The sequence below is a fragment of the Heliangelus exortis genome, chromosome 5, assembly GCF_036169615.1.
Source record: "Heliangelus exortis chromosome 5, bHelExo1.hap1, whole genome shotgun sequence".
Taxonomy (NCBI): domain Eukaryota; kingdom Metazoa; phylum Chordata; class Aves; order Apodiformes; family Trochilidae; genus Heliangelus; species Heliangelus exortis.
The window spans coordinates 23,987,717-24,004,684 of NC_092426.1; the positions used below are offsets into that span (position 1 = coordinate 23,987,717).

The following is a 16,968-nucleotide window of genomic DNA, read 5'->3' on the forward strand; positions in this document are numbered from 1 at the left end:
TGCTCTTTGGCTTTCAAATGCTTTCTCAGGACAGCATTTACTGGTTGCCTAAAATAAATGAGCTTATGAGAAAGAAAAATAATGAAAACCTGAAACCACTAATCTATAGCCTTGTCTGTGTTTCAGTAAATTGAGATCTACAGCATGTTTATCATTTAGACCAAGCAGAGATTGAATGGACCATTCATATCTGAGCTTGTGAGTGATATTAAAGAGGAAAAAATTAACAGTAATTGATATAGAGTATATATTGGCATGTGACAGTCAAATGATACCAGCCAGATTATTTAATCACAGTATTTCAGCTTGAGTCTAACAGTTTATTTGCAAATTTTATGCAGTTTACTGTTTCTATTTGTGCCAGAGAAACCTTTTATACAGCTTCTCCCATAAATCTGCATTATTTTTAGCACTGACAGTTAACTGTTTCTACTCATTTAGGGTCACAGCTGGTCTCTTTTTTAAGGGGAAATCTTGACATTGAAGCCTACGCCATACAGTGACAGCATTTCCACCAACTTTGTGCTCTAGACGGCTCCCAATTTCGTGACCAAGAGTAACCTGGAGTTTGTGGAGAGCAAATTCCTTCCTATAAACCGTCATCAAATCCTTCCACTTTACATTCAAAATAATTGTTAATTTGTCATATCAACAATTGTTGATTTTGCAATAGATTTGTCTTCCTGCATAACTGACGGAGCAGCACCAAAGCTGGAATGGCTCCTTTGATATCACTGAGAGACCAAGTGACAATGGAAATGGATTTGTGTGTACGAGGAAGGCATTTAATTACTCTCCCACTTGTGATAAGTCCTTTGTAAAGCGTTCAGGCCGGCAGGCAAACTCCCCACCCTTCCGGTGTGATCTAGTGGTACCCACAGACTTCTCCTGGTTTCAGGACGACTCACACTTAGTCACACTTCCACAAAGTATTTCTAGTTAAAAAAATAAAAGCAATCTTCCCTTGGTAGTGGACTAGCAAAAAAACTAAACAAAAAAAGTGGATGAAACACTGTCTGCTCCTCTTAATGTTTGCTATATATTATTTAGATGTTATCAGCATGAAACTTGTCTATTATGGTGGTGCTGCCAAGGGGTCTCTAATGCAGGGATAAAACCAGAAAAGATACCTAATTGCTCATTTACACACAAAAAATGGGCTTTTAAAATACCAGTTAAGACTTAGCATCACAGACCGAAGTGTCTTCTACACATGCGTAGTGCTCCTTAAAATACTTCATAGGCTTTTTACTAAGTTATCAGTGATTTGAGGTCATTCAGGTGAAAAAAGCCTTTCCACTTCTAAGCTTCAGTAACCTCTCTCCAGTAGCTGGCAGACAGACTGTCTCCAACTGTCTTCTGCACCATTCTAGCACAACAATTCCCAGGAGATTTTTTTTCACTGGCATTCTGGACCTATTTTGCTCCATGTTCCTGCCATCTAACTGGGACTGATCTTTTTCTCCTGGGAGGTGAGTGAATTCTAAAGCAAGGCTAACACAGGGAAGAAGTAGTGCATCTTCTGAACTAGTGAGCTTGCAGACTCAGGCCTTGGTGGTACTTCTGCCTGGTGGTGGCAAGAATGGGACTGACTGTAGGAGGAAAGCCTTTAAATTTCTGCTGATGAAAGCATAAAAATTTGGCTTCACATCTAGATTAATGAAATTCTTCAAAAGCATAAAGTAAAATACTTTCTCAGTGTTTAGAACTGGAGATCTGTGAAACCTCTTTTATGCTGAGTTTACCACTTAGGATATCCCTTTTATCAGATGTAGATCTTAGTCTATTAAAAACTTCAAATAATTTAAATTATCTTATCAAATAAAAGATTGAGGTGATAGAGATGGATATATTATGAGGTACCGTATAAAGTGCCAAATATAGTTAATGTCATTATGCACCTCTCCATTACCTGCATTGTCTTCTGCCTAAAAGGCTGAATTTTGGTACTTTCTGTGGGCATAAAATTCCATAATCTGAAGCTGAAATGATAAAATTTAGTCCTAAAGAACTCTCCTTCCAACAACTCGGCATTCAGATCTATATACTTATACCAACATGACATACAGCAAAAATGTGGAAAGGGAGAGCTGAGCAACTTGCCAATAAAAGAGTGGCAACGATGGGGTTAAGGCTCATACCTATAAACACAATTGAAGTGCCCTTTCTGAAAAATATTGCTAAAAAAATTTAAAGGCCTTACAGAAAAATCTGGCTGTTAATTAATGACTCAGTATTAGATTAGAAACATGAACTGCTGCTTCATTAAATTTATACTTAATTGTAAGCAGTGGAAAAATTTAAATTATTTCAATTTTGCTTAAAATTAAATACCTCACAGGCCTAGTGAGTTATTTCTGTTTGTTGCTGCAAAGAACTGTTCTAGCAATTCTCTAAAAGATACATAATTCAGAAGCTTCACAAAGTCTGGGGTTTCTTGTTGAGCTTCTGCACATACATTTACAGTGTTCAATCTTTTGCATATGTTACAAAACAGTATGAGTATTAACAGAAAGAACCGCAAATTTATTTTGATTCCTTCAGCCAAGCCACAAATAAATGACTCTTGCAAACAAACCAAATACTATTTAGTAACGGCAATGTAAAGTCCATGGATTTATTTTATTTGGATATAAAATATTAAAGCAAATGATTATTTGCTGTGACACTCATTTTATCATCTTGGAAAAAAAAGCAAGTTTGAGAAAAGTTTTGCTGTTCTTCAAGGAGCACTCAACCTACTTTTCAAAGTTATTTAATAATTTGTCATAGAATGGTTAACTATAGGCTTACAAATACTGTATCAGCATGCTTCTTCCTATTGGGCAAACAACTTCAAAATCTAATTTGTTTGTGTTATTGGCCTTACTAAATATTAGTCTTTCCAAGTCTGGTTTACACCACTGATGTTAACTATGCCAACATTCTGATTTTGTTCTGAAGTATTCCACAACAAGCTGATATTATACAATACAAGCCTAAGAGCTAGCTGATCCAGTTTACTGAGTATACTTAGTGTATTTTGCTACTGATAAATCAATAAAACCATGTTGTAATCTACAAACTTCCATCTCTGTGAAGCAGCTATAAGCAAACTGTAAATGAACACACAGGTCAAAAACTGGGATGCTGTTATTATGTTGACTCTGAAAACATTTGACTTTCGTAGAATACATTTTTAGTGTTTGAGAGAATGAAGTTTCAGCACTGCTTATATTTTCATGAAAGGCTGAGACGGTAAATATTCAAATGATAATAAATATTTGTGTTTATATTGTAACTATCCATACTTTAAGAAAACAATATCTGCACCACAATCCACAATTTACAGAGGTTAAGTAAATGTAAACCACAGCTACACAAAGAAAATAAATACTTGATTTAGACTGCATGCTCAGTTTTGAATTCTTCATCCACATGAAACTCCCTGTAGTCAATGGACAGGTATCCTGGGTGTGCAAGGAATGCAGGAATGGCCCATCTGTCTTTCCCCTTGGCTAGAATATTTTGTCTTTATCCTGTTTTAGTACGTCACTGAATCTAATTCTGGCATTGATCATAAACCATCAGATGACACCCAGAATACTAATGAGAATGATATCCCATAATCTGCTCTGGCAATATTACACATTACAACTGTATGAGACTTCTGGTCTGATACCACAAACTGCTCTATTGAGGGATGTCTTCAAATGAAAACAAGATGCCAAAATATGTTATGAATCATCAGTACTACAAAGGGTTGTATCTACAGTAATTCTGAACATCACCATATCTATCTTTCAGGACTCTGGTATTGAAAATGGGATCTGCAGCTCTGTGTAGGCTCTGTGTGTTCCTCCTCCTCCTTGCACAGAGAGCATGGCAGCACCTTGGGATGGGATTCACAACAACCAGTTTAAGGAGAGGGTGCTCTTAAACTGGGCAAATAGGGTTTTTTTGTTATTTTTTTCTTTTTAAAAATCTCAGGCCCTCAGTTTAAGCATCTTGTTCCAAGCTGCCCAGGAGTCCTCAAGCTGCCCTTCTCTAAAATTAACCAATGGCCACTTGTTTCTTTTAGGATTGAAAAAATAGCAACAGTACTACCACTCCTCCTTTTTAGAGCAAGTATAAAAAAAATGTATGTACTGTCAGCTAGAGCATTCAGCCAAGCTAAGAAAAACTTGGTTTTAACCCTCATCTCCCACTTCTCAGGAGAGCTGTACACTTCACAGCTGGAGTCTTCTCTACTCCTTTTTCTGAAGCTAATACAGAAGAATTATTAGACCTGAAAGTGTGATTCTGTAGGTGGTGACCAAGTGTGCTCACCTGTAAAATGGGAAATGGGCATTCTGATACTGGCTCTGCATTTCTGTTCTATGGGCATTGGATAAAACTGAGAAAAAGTCCTAGAATTTCAGAACCAGGTCTCACTTTTCAGAAGCAAGCAGGCTATTCCACTGCTCTCTGGTCTGAAAAGCCTGCATTATTTTCTGCTATGTGGTACTACGTCAAGGCAAGAAATAGAGAGCATCCAGACTCAATATGCATGGTTAAAACATCTCCCTAAGATACAGGAGAACTGAATGAGGATCTCCTCAGATGGAGGAGAAAACAGCTCCATTATGTCACACCCCAGAGGAGTACCTCTGATCCCAAACAACCACTTAGACTGGGGTGGGGGGTCACAGTTGCCAGGGAAGCTTTCGAAAGAAAACATCTGAGGTCATGCTGCTCTGCACAGATCTGGGTGCAAACAGTGGGCATCATCTTGGTTCAGCACGTGCTTCCCCATTTGGGTCTCCAAGGAATCCAGGCAGCAAAGACAAAATGTCAATTGTTTTGCTTTTTTTTTAATCAGACATTTGCTGCTTATGCTAACCTAGGTTCTCTTTGGGGTGGGAAGTAATCAGTCATAGTGGTGCTAAGTTATCAGGCACTCCCTCCACCACAGCCTGCAAATCCCACCTGAACTGTTACATGGAGTATGCAATTCAAAAATTGGAAAATGAAGTGTCATCCAGTAAAGATAATATAATCCAGTGTGGAAAATACATTTCATTACAGCTTTGCAAAAGGGATATATTTCCTTTTGTACAGCATGAATAATAAGTTAGTCTTACCAAGGGAGACAAGATCTGCCTAGTGATACAGAAATGCAGTATACCTACAACAGTCCAGAGAATATGCCACCAGTGGCTAATTTTGTTCAGCTCAACCTAAATTTGAATACTAGTTCAATATTTTTTTTCTTCCAAACCCAGAAAACTGATTTCACTCTGCATGTTGAATTTCTCTGAGCCTGCACTGAATTCTTTTATTACAACAAACAGGTATCTCTACAAGACTTTTAAATTAATCATTACACCAGGAATATTAGTGCAGTCTGAGGGGAATTTTTCTGAGAGGAGTCAGTGGAATTAGCACAGAATTCAAAGCATTTAAATAAATTCTGACCCTACTATGTACTGCTTTCAGTGAGATCACACATGACTTTCTTTACACGTTACAATTAATTTTAATTCCTCACTAAATTCCTAAAGCAGGCTACCTCCAAGCTTAGTGCCCCTAGATCAAATAAATTTACATTCCCTGCTATTGCTACCCTAGTTAATGGTAATATTTTCACATATGCTATGATGTGATTGTCACTATATTTTCTGTTTTAGACTTTTCGCGTTCCTATCCATGTCTTGCATGCCAAAGAAACTTTGCAGCAGCTCTGCTGCACTGCAGAATTCTTTGGGGTGTGTGGTACTTTTGCGTGCCTGGGAATCTTCCATCTGGCTGGTGTGGGTTTCCTAAACACCATAAAAGTCTGCCTGTGGAGACTATGTATCTCTCTTATGGGCCCCATGGAGTTTATAATCTGCTTTTAATCATTGCACGAGGCAGCCAATGTATTGGTCTTCATCAAGCAGTTCTTTCCGTGTTGAACCTCCTTTAATAACTTTTGATCCAGTCTTGAAAGTCCAGAACTATTGCAAATCTTCATTGGTACCTTAAACTGCTAAAGGGCTGTTCTTCCTTAGCTTCCCATTTCCTTCCATACAAACTTCCATAACTGTTTACTTGCTACAGCAAGTAAGATTCTTAGCACTTTGTCCTCACTCATTTGTCTTTTTAAAGTACTCACTAGCATCTGTTTCTCAGTACACCACAGGTCCTATCTTTAACTGAGACAAATGAATGCAGCTCAGAGAGACAGAGTTAAGCCAATTTGCTGTAACTAAGAAACTAGCTCTACATCTACAGTCGTCAACAAGTCACCAGAACTTTACATTTTGAAATGCCAGCACCAATTAAATGATTCCCTATATGATATTAAAAGATTACCAACTATTCAGTCCCAGCAGAGCTCACAGCAGCAGGCAGCACAGTGGTTTTCATTAAGAGGAAAATAACTTCTGACATATGCCAAGTTATTTACTGACAGAAATCAGTAAAACTATTAATATCTATGAAGCTGTATTCCTAGTTTCCTGCAGTTAACATGCTGATCTGAGATTCACCAGAAGTCAGTTTCTTAAGTAAAAAGAAAGAAGCAATCTAGTTTTAATAGGGAAGACTGAACATCTAAATGTAATTTCTTAATAAAGTAAGACATTAAATTATATTTTCTGCTTCAAAATATGAAAATAAAAGAAATGTATCTTTAGAATTTCAAATACAGCCAGTCAAGTTATCTGACATTCGGCAGTTCCCCCAAAACAAATAGCTTTAAGTCCTGATGAATGTAAAACTTGTTTCTTTTGTGCAGTGCTTCTGCCTGCAATTTCTAATTAACTAGCTCCATTCTTATCTACAAGGAGCGACTGAAAGCATACAAGCCATAATATATGCTTCAACCAAATATATGTAGGTATGATTTTAAGAGGGAGATAACTAGTTAACAGCATTTGCATGCTGCAAAGAGGCTCAATTAGTATAATAATTCAGAAATCTTGCTTTTAGCCTGTTCCCTTCTATAGCTGTGCCGTATTGAATACAATCTGCACACTAAAGATATCATGTTTGCAGTTAAAAATCTCCAGAGACTTTAGACCCATACATAAAGATACTTATTTCAGTCTTTTCTGAGACACTGACCTGTATCCTTATTTAAAAATGAACACCACATCTTTATGTTATTAAATCTTTGTTTTGATCTATTAGTATTCACCAAAGTGCCATTTTATACAACCCCACACTGAATAGGCAAGGCTGGAGGTAACCATCTGCAGCTTTAGAGTCTGCGTTTGAATTGATGAAAAGAGCTTTGTGTTTTCATTGCCAAGTTTGATTCTTCCAGTCATTAGACATTCCCCTCAGATCGCATCAATGAAACGGACTCTCTTACACCCATGTGTTAAATTCTCTTCTCCTCATGGTTTCCTTTGCCAGCTATACTCCAGAAAGACTACTGGGTCTTAGCCACATTCTTCCCACAGCTGTGTTAAAAAAGAGCATCAGAGCGTCCTCCCAAAATCCATATGTGTATCTGGTCAGTCCCCTGTCGGAGGGTCACCTCACATTGTGGTGTGATTATTCAAATATTCATTCTTGTTCTTGAACTGCACTGCTTGGATCATTCTGGGAAAGATTAGACCCTCCAGCCAGCACTGGAGAACGTCTTGGATGTCGATGTGAAATGCACGCAGCTGCCATACTCCGAAGGCAGATTAGTTTTACTTGCAGAAGAAGGGGACTCTAACCACTTAATAAATACTTGCTTCTTTTTTCTTCCAATTTTTGTACTCTTCTCAGCTGTGTCAAACTCTGGTAAGGACCGATTGTTTTTGTTGTGTCATCAGTCGACTTATTTACCAGCATTAACTAAGGAACAAAACTAAGTGAGCAACTACAAAAGCACTGAGTGTTCAGAAATGCTGGAGTGAAATCCAGGACAACTTTAAAAAAGGGTGTCTCCATTAACAATGCCAGTTAGGTGGCCAAAAGATTTGCATACCAAAAAGTATTTATTTTATGAGATATAGCAATTTCCTGCGGTAAAACTATCTATTTCTTAATAAGATTGCTTAGTTTCCTTTTTGTATTAGGTCCTCTGAAGTATCTTATCCAATCTGTAACTCCCCTGTCTTCCTCTTTAAAAGAAAAAACCCCAAATCAAAAAAGGTGTCTTTAATAAGCAGTTAAGGACAAATGAAGTAAGAATTTCTGCTTTACATCACTTATATGTTTGATTTTTTCACACTAAGAACTACCTTAAAAAGTGAAAAAAAGGTATATTTTTCACCATTTATGTTTATTTTCATACCTTTATATTTTAGCACTGCACCATTACTTTGTGTATTTGTGTTTACTTTTGGAGGATTATGTAGAAGTTCTACATGCACACCCTTTGCTGCTACCTTACACAGCTATGTGTGTGTGTGCGTGTGCACACAAGTGTGAATGCTCACATACAGAGAGCTTTGCTTTTCTGAGCTAAAATCACTAATTGTGAGAAAAAATACGAGTCCTCAATAGACAAATTGCATTAAAATTCACTCTAGCTGCAAAGGTGTTGCAGAAAATTAGAACATATCCTGGAAAAAATCACACATCAAAAGTGGCCTCAGCCTTTACTGATAATTGGCTAATATTGATTTTCTATTACATTATAACCTCCTCTGATCTCACTGACATCAGTAGCCACTCCTCAGTCCCAGAGGTTCCAGCAGGAAGTTTTAAAATGTCTTGCTTCCTCTGCTGGCAGAGGCATTAATTAATTCACAGGCTTTTCCAGCCACCTTCTCCAGGTCAGCCCCATTTCCCTGCTGGGGATGCACCAGCTGGCTCCTGGCTTCTCTGGCAGGACAAACTTGCAGGGGGCCTGTGGCCCTGAGCCAATACTCTTGGTGAATTCTGTGCCGCTGTCTTAATGCTTTGTTTTTATCCAGGAATTAAGAACATTAATTAAATATAGAATATTATAGTCATAGCCATTTGACAGAGTAGAAGTTAAAACAGTACTGCACTCATTGTCATAATTTCCTATTTAACAAATACGTACTGTGTAATGTATTATACATGTATTTATTTACACACACCAGAAAGTTAAAATTTGTATGTGCTTCGTTAACTAAAATAGTGCTTTCTTAAAAGTCTAATATGTACCTTGTTAACATTTCAAAATCAAATTAGATTCAAACAAATGCTGCTGGATCTGTATAGTCACCCTGAGCATTCACATGTTCTTTCTTGCCACCACTTCTGCTGGGATGACAACTTGCTGTCACAGACAAGAGCACACTGTCACAATTTGTGTCTCACAGTGCAGGGAGCCTATGTACCATCTCACCCTATTTCAGTATAAACAGAAATTAACTATATCCAAGTTCACTGTAAACAGATTCCAATATACTCCCCTTCTGGTTCACAGCTGCTGTTTCATGTGGGATAGGATCCAGAAATTTTTTAGATCCTTTGTGCCCTAATGGAAAAGACAGGAGCACTACTCTGATTTGAATTGCCTGTTAAGAAAGTAACAATTGCAGGTAGGTACAGACACAGCTGACAGGATGGCAGCCCTGGGGAGAAATCGTAGCTCTACTCCAAGCTCTGCATATGATGCCAAATGCAAACCTTGAAGTTTTTAGGCATACTAAAAAAAATCCTTTAGTGTTGCCAGAGAACAGATTAGCAAAGGCATAGTGAACACCAGTAAATTATGTAGTGTGAAGAAACAAAGTACATCCTTTTTCAAAATTATTTTAATTATTCTAATTATGTTCTTTTTTAATGAAGCTCATAATTTTCCTCCTCTGATTTTTAACTGTTACTATACGTTTATATTTACTGAATAATACTGAGAAACAGCTTTATGCAGCTGATAAAAATACTTTCCCTATGCATCAGAATCCAATTTTACTTAGGCATTTAAAAGAAGCCAAGAAAACAGATATTTTAGAACCCTACTTAGGCTATGAACTGCAGACTCACAATTTAAATTACAGTAAGCATCCTCTTAAGACAGTGCTAATAATGAATACTACTGTAATTAATACCAGAAGCCTTTCCATTGACAGGTTTATAAATTGTCAGTTCCTTTTTGAAATGTAGAACATCCTACATCTTTGAAATAAAAAGCTAAGCTAACAAATGAGTTGCTGCCTAATTGCCAAACACTGACTTGTATGAAGCGGTTGAGGTTACAAAGAAATTGGGAATTCTCAGCCCGGTTTCCCTGCTGATGAGTACGAACTGTCTGTGTAGCTCTCCCAGAGGTGTCAGAGGAATCTCTATAGTGTCACACAAGGGTTCTTAGCTCAAAGTAAACACACTTTCCACAAACTCAGCTGCTTAATCTGTTTGCAGGTTGAATTATAAGATGGGGGTGGATGACTCCGGGTGCTGGGAAGACGCACAGAGCATTTCCACAGTTTCTTGGTAAAAAGGGCATGCTATTGTCATCAAAAGACTTCACCCAACTGTTTAATTTTGCTATAGGCTCAGTGGTCTGATCTTAGCAATAATGAAAACTAACCTGACTAAAATTTTCCCAAGTAGTTGAGCATGTGAAATTGTGTAAATTCTTTTCACTATAGCAGTGCACGACACCACTTTAATTCATGGCTGTGCTTCTACTCTAACCACCCTGGCTACATGGGATTAAATGAGTGGTTCACTGAAACAAAACAAAAGAAAAAAGCAACCTGCACTTAGATATCAGTGGTAAGTGTTCATAAATTAAATGAAAAAACAACTTTAAACCATGTACAGAAAGATTTATCGAATATTCTCTTCAACATGCTGAATTATTTTTTAGCTTTACTTTCATCAAGAATGCACCTCCTGAAGTTTCAAATATATCTCTGTGTTCTGAATGGAGATTTGAACAATTTCCTAACGACCACTGGAGATTTTATAGGGATAACTAAAAACATGTATTTCCATTTACACATATATATAAATCCCCTATATTTTGTGCAGTTACATACAGATTACAGATATAAAAATATAGTTCCTTAAAAAAAATATAACTCAGTGTGTATTTTTTTTTAACAGGAAGAATTCTTGTTAGGTCCTTGCAATTAGGAACCTAAATAAGCCAAATTCTAGCTATTCCAGAAATACGCTGCAGAGATTAAAGTTGAAGATAAAATTGGACTGGCAGGAAAATTTGCATCAGGTCAGCATCAACCACCTTGGAAGGGGTGTGAGAAGGCTATTTTGCATCTGATGAATTTAATGCAGAGATGAAGAAGTGCCAGACTGTGAAGAAGCTCTGCCTACACTTTTGCCTGTGTACCAGAAATCAGCTCTTTGAAGGCTTATGTGGTAGTAATAACAATCATGACAATAAAGACTTTAGCAGAGATCAACTTCAGGTTTTGGAGTCCATTAACCTTTTAACTGGTTTAACTGGATCTTATGATGGGAAAGAGAATACAGTCCCTATTCACTGATTCAGAGATTTTCTGTTCATTTCAGTGAGATTTTGAAGCCACCTCTAAACATTTACTGTGTCATGGAACTTGCCAGATTCGTAGCAGACAAAACCCAAGAACCTTAAAATTCTACCATGGAATTATAAAGGCAAATACCCTTTTGCCATAGGACTGACATGGGCAAAAAGACAGTGCAAACCATTCACAGGGGATGGGAACACTTCCTATGTGCCTTACACATGTAGAAAGCAGTTTCCATACCAGTAAGGACAGGCACACTGACTTACATAATACTATATAACTGTTAAAATTATGGGCTTCACACTGAATAGGTAATGAGCTGAATGTCTAACAAAGAAGGAATTCTTTTAAGAGATATTTTCTGAGTACCTCTACGTTTTCAGTCGTAGACAAAACACCAGAAGAAACATTTCATTTGGTTTTCAACTGCAATTTTTCTTTAAAGAAGGCAAGTGACTTACTTCTGAACTTTTTCATTGGCCTCCCGTGAAGTCTCCAGAGCTTTCTGGAGCTTCAGCTCTGTGTCCTTCTGCTCTGACCGAGCCTGCTGCAGCTGAGCTGCCAAATCTTCTATCTGGCAATAGGTAAGGGTCACAACGTCCTCCCTGCCTCCCAGTCCACCTTCAGGAGCAGCAAAAGTACAGTTAAGCTGGTCCTTCAGACTCCTTCCTTCAGAAAAAGATTTATATAAGCTGGGAAAACAAAACCATACATTTTATTAAATTTCAGTTTAGGGCTGAGCTGCAAAAATACCACTCAGTTTAATTAATATTTTAATCTTATCATACATGCATCCACATGAACTTTTACCAAAAGAAGTTTTATTTCAAAAGTGTCAGAGAACAAAAAGAACATACTGTTCCCACAAGGCTCTTTTAGAAGTATGTATCAACTACTGAAAATTAAAAATCTGAAAAAAAAAATTTCAACAAAAACTTATAAGGTAATATTTTTCAGCTGTAGCATCTGTCTTATCACTTCTGAATTGCAACAAATAGTTGTTAGTGTGATTTACATGATGTTGAATCAATTAGTGTAAGTTACTGATATGTTATCAACTCATGCCACACAGGACTCTAGCAAGAAGACTCACCCACTACAGGGGTTTTATTTGCAAAATTGCAGATTTTTAAATATAGACAAAGGAACAGAAATGCTACAATTCAAAAAGCAAAACCATTAAATGAGTTGGATTACTTAGAAATATGAAAAAATTGCATACATTGACCAATTCTATAGGTCCTTGGTGAATACTTTTGTGAGAGGAAACTTTAAAAAAATTCTTGTAGTAGAATGCACTATGACTTAAATAGCCTTTCTATAGTAGAAAGAGATAAGTAACCTGCAGCAACAAGCTTTTATCATGGGACATATCCATATTTATAGTGTCCTCCACCATAATTTCTTGCCAGGTCCTTTCATGACCCACTGTTTTGGTTTCACTCAGACAAAAAGCAGACATGTTTACCATATATTTTCCACTGAAGTGCTATGGATGTACATTCAATTGATGAAGTTTTAGACATGATTTTGAAGTATATTCATAGAAATACTAAAGCACAGAGCACAAAAATAACACTTTTTCATTGGACAATACAGAATACAGTACTATACTCCTTGTACTTGTGTGCCAGAAAGTTCTGGACAAACCAAAGGGAGATCAGAAGTAAAAACTGAAACTGAGTAGGATTCTAAGGCTATACATTTGTGAAGCTATGAGAAATAAATACACCTGGATCAGCTAAAAATAGCTATTGAAAAGAAAAAAAAGAAGGGTATTAGATGGACGGGTTACCTATAAATAATGAGAAGAAATTGGAAAAAGAATAAAGAAGAAGATGGTGCATCAGGCAAAAAATTCTCAATGAAGCCTGTTGACTGTGGAATCATTTCCCAAGAAATCAGCAGGAAGGTAGCTGTTTGAATTAAGGTGCAATGGTAGGAATCACATTAATAGCAGGGGAGGAGCCTGGACCAGCAAACTCTCCATGGAATTAGCTTCCCATCTCTTCATAGCCATAATTCATTGGTGAATTTTACACCAGTGGAAAATGACATGGGTAGTAGAAGAAGTTAATGGAAGACACTTATAACAAAGGTGATGGCAACAGGATATAATAAGCAGTAGTTTTAAATGAATAATTGAAGTAATTTAAAAAGAAATTAATGAAATATCAGAAGCTATTGCTGTATCAATGAATATGACTTAAGACCATCTCTTTGACTAATGACCCTGCAAATATTGATCATTATTTCAGTGTGGATTTTTAGTAGCAGTGCACACTTATTACAATACTCAAGACACTGTCTGCATGACAGCTGCTAATATGCTAATAGCATATTTTCTTCCTTTCCAGTTTATTAAGATGTTTGTTTAGAAAACACTCTTCATTCTGACAGCCCGCAGAGGAAAACCATATACAAACTAAAATATAATATACATGGAAAATCAAAATGTAGATGAACTAATAGAAATCCAGAAGCTAAAAGGTCAAAGTGTTGCTATGTCATTACGCCTACTACTTGCAGTTGTCTGAAAATAATGTGAAGAACCTTTTCAATTAAGAAGACATATTGAAAATATAAATATTTATAAAGCAACATTAAACCTCCTAGAGCAGACTCATTAAAAATAAAATTACTTCAACAGTTGCACATAAAATTTACTGAATGAAGTTTCACTATCGTCAAGCATTGATCACTATGGAAAAAGACAAAGGTATGTAAATAGTGCTGAAAGCAGTTTACCAAAATATTGCTTCTGCCCATTTCTTAAACACACGGTGCAAGATTAAAAGAAAAAAAAAAAGGCAGATGAGAAGCTAAACTGCTCAATCTTTGTGTCTCTGCTGGAAAAAAGCAAAAAAGAGGGTAGTCTAAATATTCTAATTTGTTCATACCAGCTGAGAGGGTTTTTTTTCCCCAGAAAATCTTAAAAATATAGTAATTTATTTAGACTTTAAAATATTTGCCCTGTATGGCTACAACTGAACTCCATCTCAAAGACTCTCCATGAACAATAGAGTATGCAACACAGTCATGTTTTAACTCATAATGATTGTATCTGAGTGATCAATAGATTCTGACGTATAAATTTTGTAGCCAGTGTGATTCTTCCAGAGAAAGGCACTGTGCTTGACAGATTTTTTAAACAGTTATTATTCAAAACCATATCAGATTTCCAACAATATGTTCTTTGCTCAAATACTTTTATGTAGTCCCTTTTGATACATTCTTATTCTGAAAATCATTCATTAACCTCCCAAATATTATTTCTTCAAAGAATATTTATGCCATAAATCAAAATAAATAGGAGTCTAGGCATAAAGAATAGGTCACAGAAGTATTCAAACAGCTCCTTGATTTAAGTAATTCAGATGTCTTTACAGTAAACCTTTTGCTTTACTATGGCAGCATGGCCCCTTCCTCACTCCAGCTCGGGTCTGAGAGCTACAAGGACACAGCTAAACTGTGTCCAGGCAGAAGCAAAAGTGATATGCAATGATGCCATTTAGGCAGCTCCTGCAGACAGCAAGAGGCTTCCTCAGCCCCCAAAGTCAGAGAAGCTTCAAGCCTGCTAAAAAAATTTCACCAGTTGCAACTGCTCCCAGAGGGACTTGACTTTGGCTGAAAACCAACTCTGTAAAGTGCTGCTCTTATAACACTTCTCTCCTTGCCAGGCATACTTTTGCTGCAAGGTGGGAAATTACTTTCCACCTGAAGCAATTACTGAACAACATAGAGAAACCTTTCACCTAAAGGAAGAAAAAAAACCCAAAAACCCAGCAAAACCCAAACATTCCCTATCCGTCCCTTCCCTCCTCCCTCACCCAAGGGATGAACATATCCAATGTTCCCAAAGGCACGCAGGTCTGCCCTCGGTTTTCACCACAAATGTTTCTGACACTCAAGTTCTGGAGACCTCTCAGATCTCAGCCTACACCCAGGATGGTTTTTAAGAGGATCCCTTCATAACACCGAGTGCACTCAAGGGCCAGGCAGCACTGATACCTTGAAAATACTGCCTCAAAGGTGCTCCTAGGAAACACTGCAACAAGATGTTTTAAAAAGAAAAAAGCCCATAAGATCTAGAAGGACTTTGACATTTTCCTATAAAACAGAGGATATAAAATGGTCAAGTTTGCATTACATGTTAGTCAGGAGCCTGACAGCTGGTAGACTGCTAACTAGATGGCAATGGACTACCATAGACAAATATTTTACCAGCCTTCCCTTCCTCTGCAATTACCCCCAGTTAAGAGGACTGTGTTTTCTCTTCAGTACAACCCTCCAAACATCTCTCTGATTTAAACAAAGGCAGAACCTGTGTTAGACTCTGTGGCACAGAGGCCACACCATGTTGTAACAGTAGTGAACATTGTATGTAATGCAGAGCATGTTCACTGTCACAGTCCATCAAGAGTGACACTGCCTTGTGTGTGGCGTACCCACACATTCTTGGCCTTGGATAAGTCAGGTGTCCTCTTTATTTTATATTCTCTCACCAAACCCAAATTATGCATGCTTGTTGAACATAGCCCACCACTGGTTTTCTTCTCTGTGGTGACTGGTGCTATAAACTCAGGATTTTACAGGATAACAGGTTGACAGATTAGTGTTGAGCGTGCATGTCTGTACCATCCATGCTCAGTTGCATGTGAATATGGATCCCCAGTGAGCAGCAGGCTGGGTTTCAGCCTTCTCTCCTGAAACAACTGAGAGAAACCTGCAACCTCTACAAGGGTCCAAACAGCCTTGACACTAGTTGATCCAAGCACAGGTTTATTATCTACAGTGAAAGCTTGAGCTGGCTATCATTCATCTTAGAACTTCTGTTCTTCAACAGATACAAATTAAAGGCCACTAGCAAATGCATTTTTTCCTCCTTGGGCCTCAGTCTCCTTATTTTCAAAAAAGAGAAACCACAGTACTACTTCTGCAATGTGCTCTGAACTTCACTACTGAAAAGAGACCCATCACTGTTGAAAGATCTAAGTTAGATGCAACAAGTCTGAATTGAGGACAAAACAAAACTCAGACTATCTTCTGATGATGCCAAGAAAGAAACATTTTCTTCTGGGCCTCGTTTTCTGTCTACAGGACAACTGCAGTAACCACACTGTTCCCTTGTGACTAGCTTGGAAGAGGTAGTAAGGATATGGGGCACATGAATTAAGCATCTAAACCTTTCTTGAAGTTGAGAGACATGCTTGAAACCAGAAATAGTCAGAATCCATACCTCCATTACAACTCCTTCCTTTAAAAAGTTGCTCAGTAATCAAATATCTCCAGTGGGCTTCATGCATCCACTGGGCAAACTGCTGAGACAGACTCAAGTGATTGCAAAAAGCACATGGCATCCAGCAACACCACTCATTCCTCATATTCATCACACCATCAAATGGTCTGGGATGCTCACAAAAACAGTTTCTGGAATAATAATGTTTGGTTGAAAAAGAGCAAAACATACACAATACTGACAAGTAGTGGGAAGCATTTTTAAGATTTTTGCAGCTGTGGTATCATTCTCTGCAGCCAGATCCACAGACCCATAGTTAATACCTTGTAGCAAAGAAATGCACCTGAATTTCCTGAT

General features: G+C 37.5%; 1 protein-coding gene across 5 annotated transcripts in view; it reads right to left on the reverse strand.

Moving 5' to 3' along the window:
* The window catches only part of MIPOL1 (mirror-image polydactyly 1), a 197,978-nt gene that overhangs the window by 25,318 nt on the left and 155,692 nt on the right, over positions 1-16,968 (reverse strand). For 4 of the 5 annotated variants that reach the window (XM_071746097.1, XM_071746096.1, XM_071746099.1 and 1 more), the window contains one exon: positions 11,834-12,064. In XM_071746097.1, the coding sequence (XP_071602198.1) occupies positions 11,834-12,064 (231 nt within the window). Of the gene's footprint in view, positions 1-11,829; positions 12,065-16,968 lie in introns of those variants that run through there. The other variant, XM_071746098.1, reaches the window with a different exon arrangement.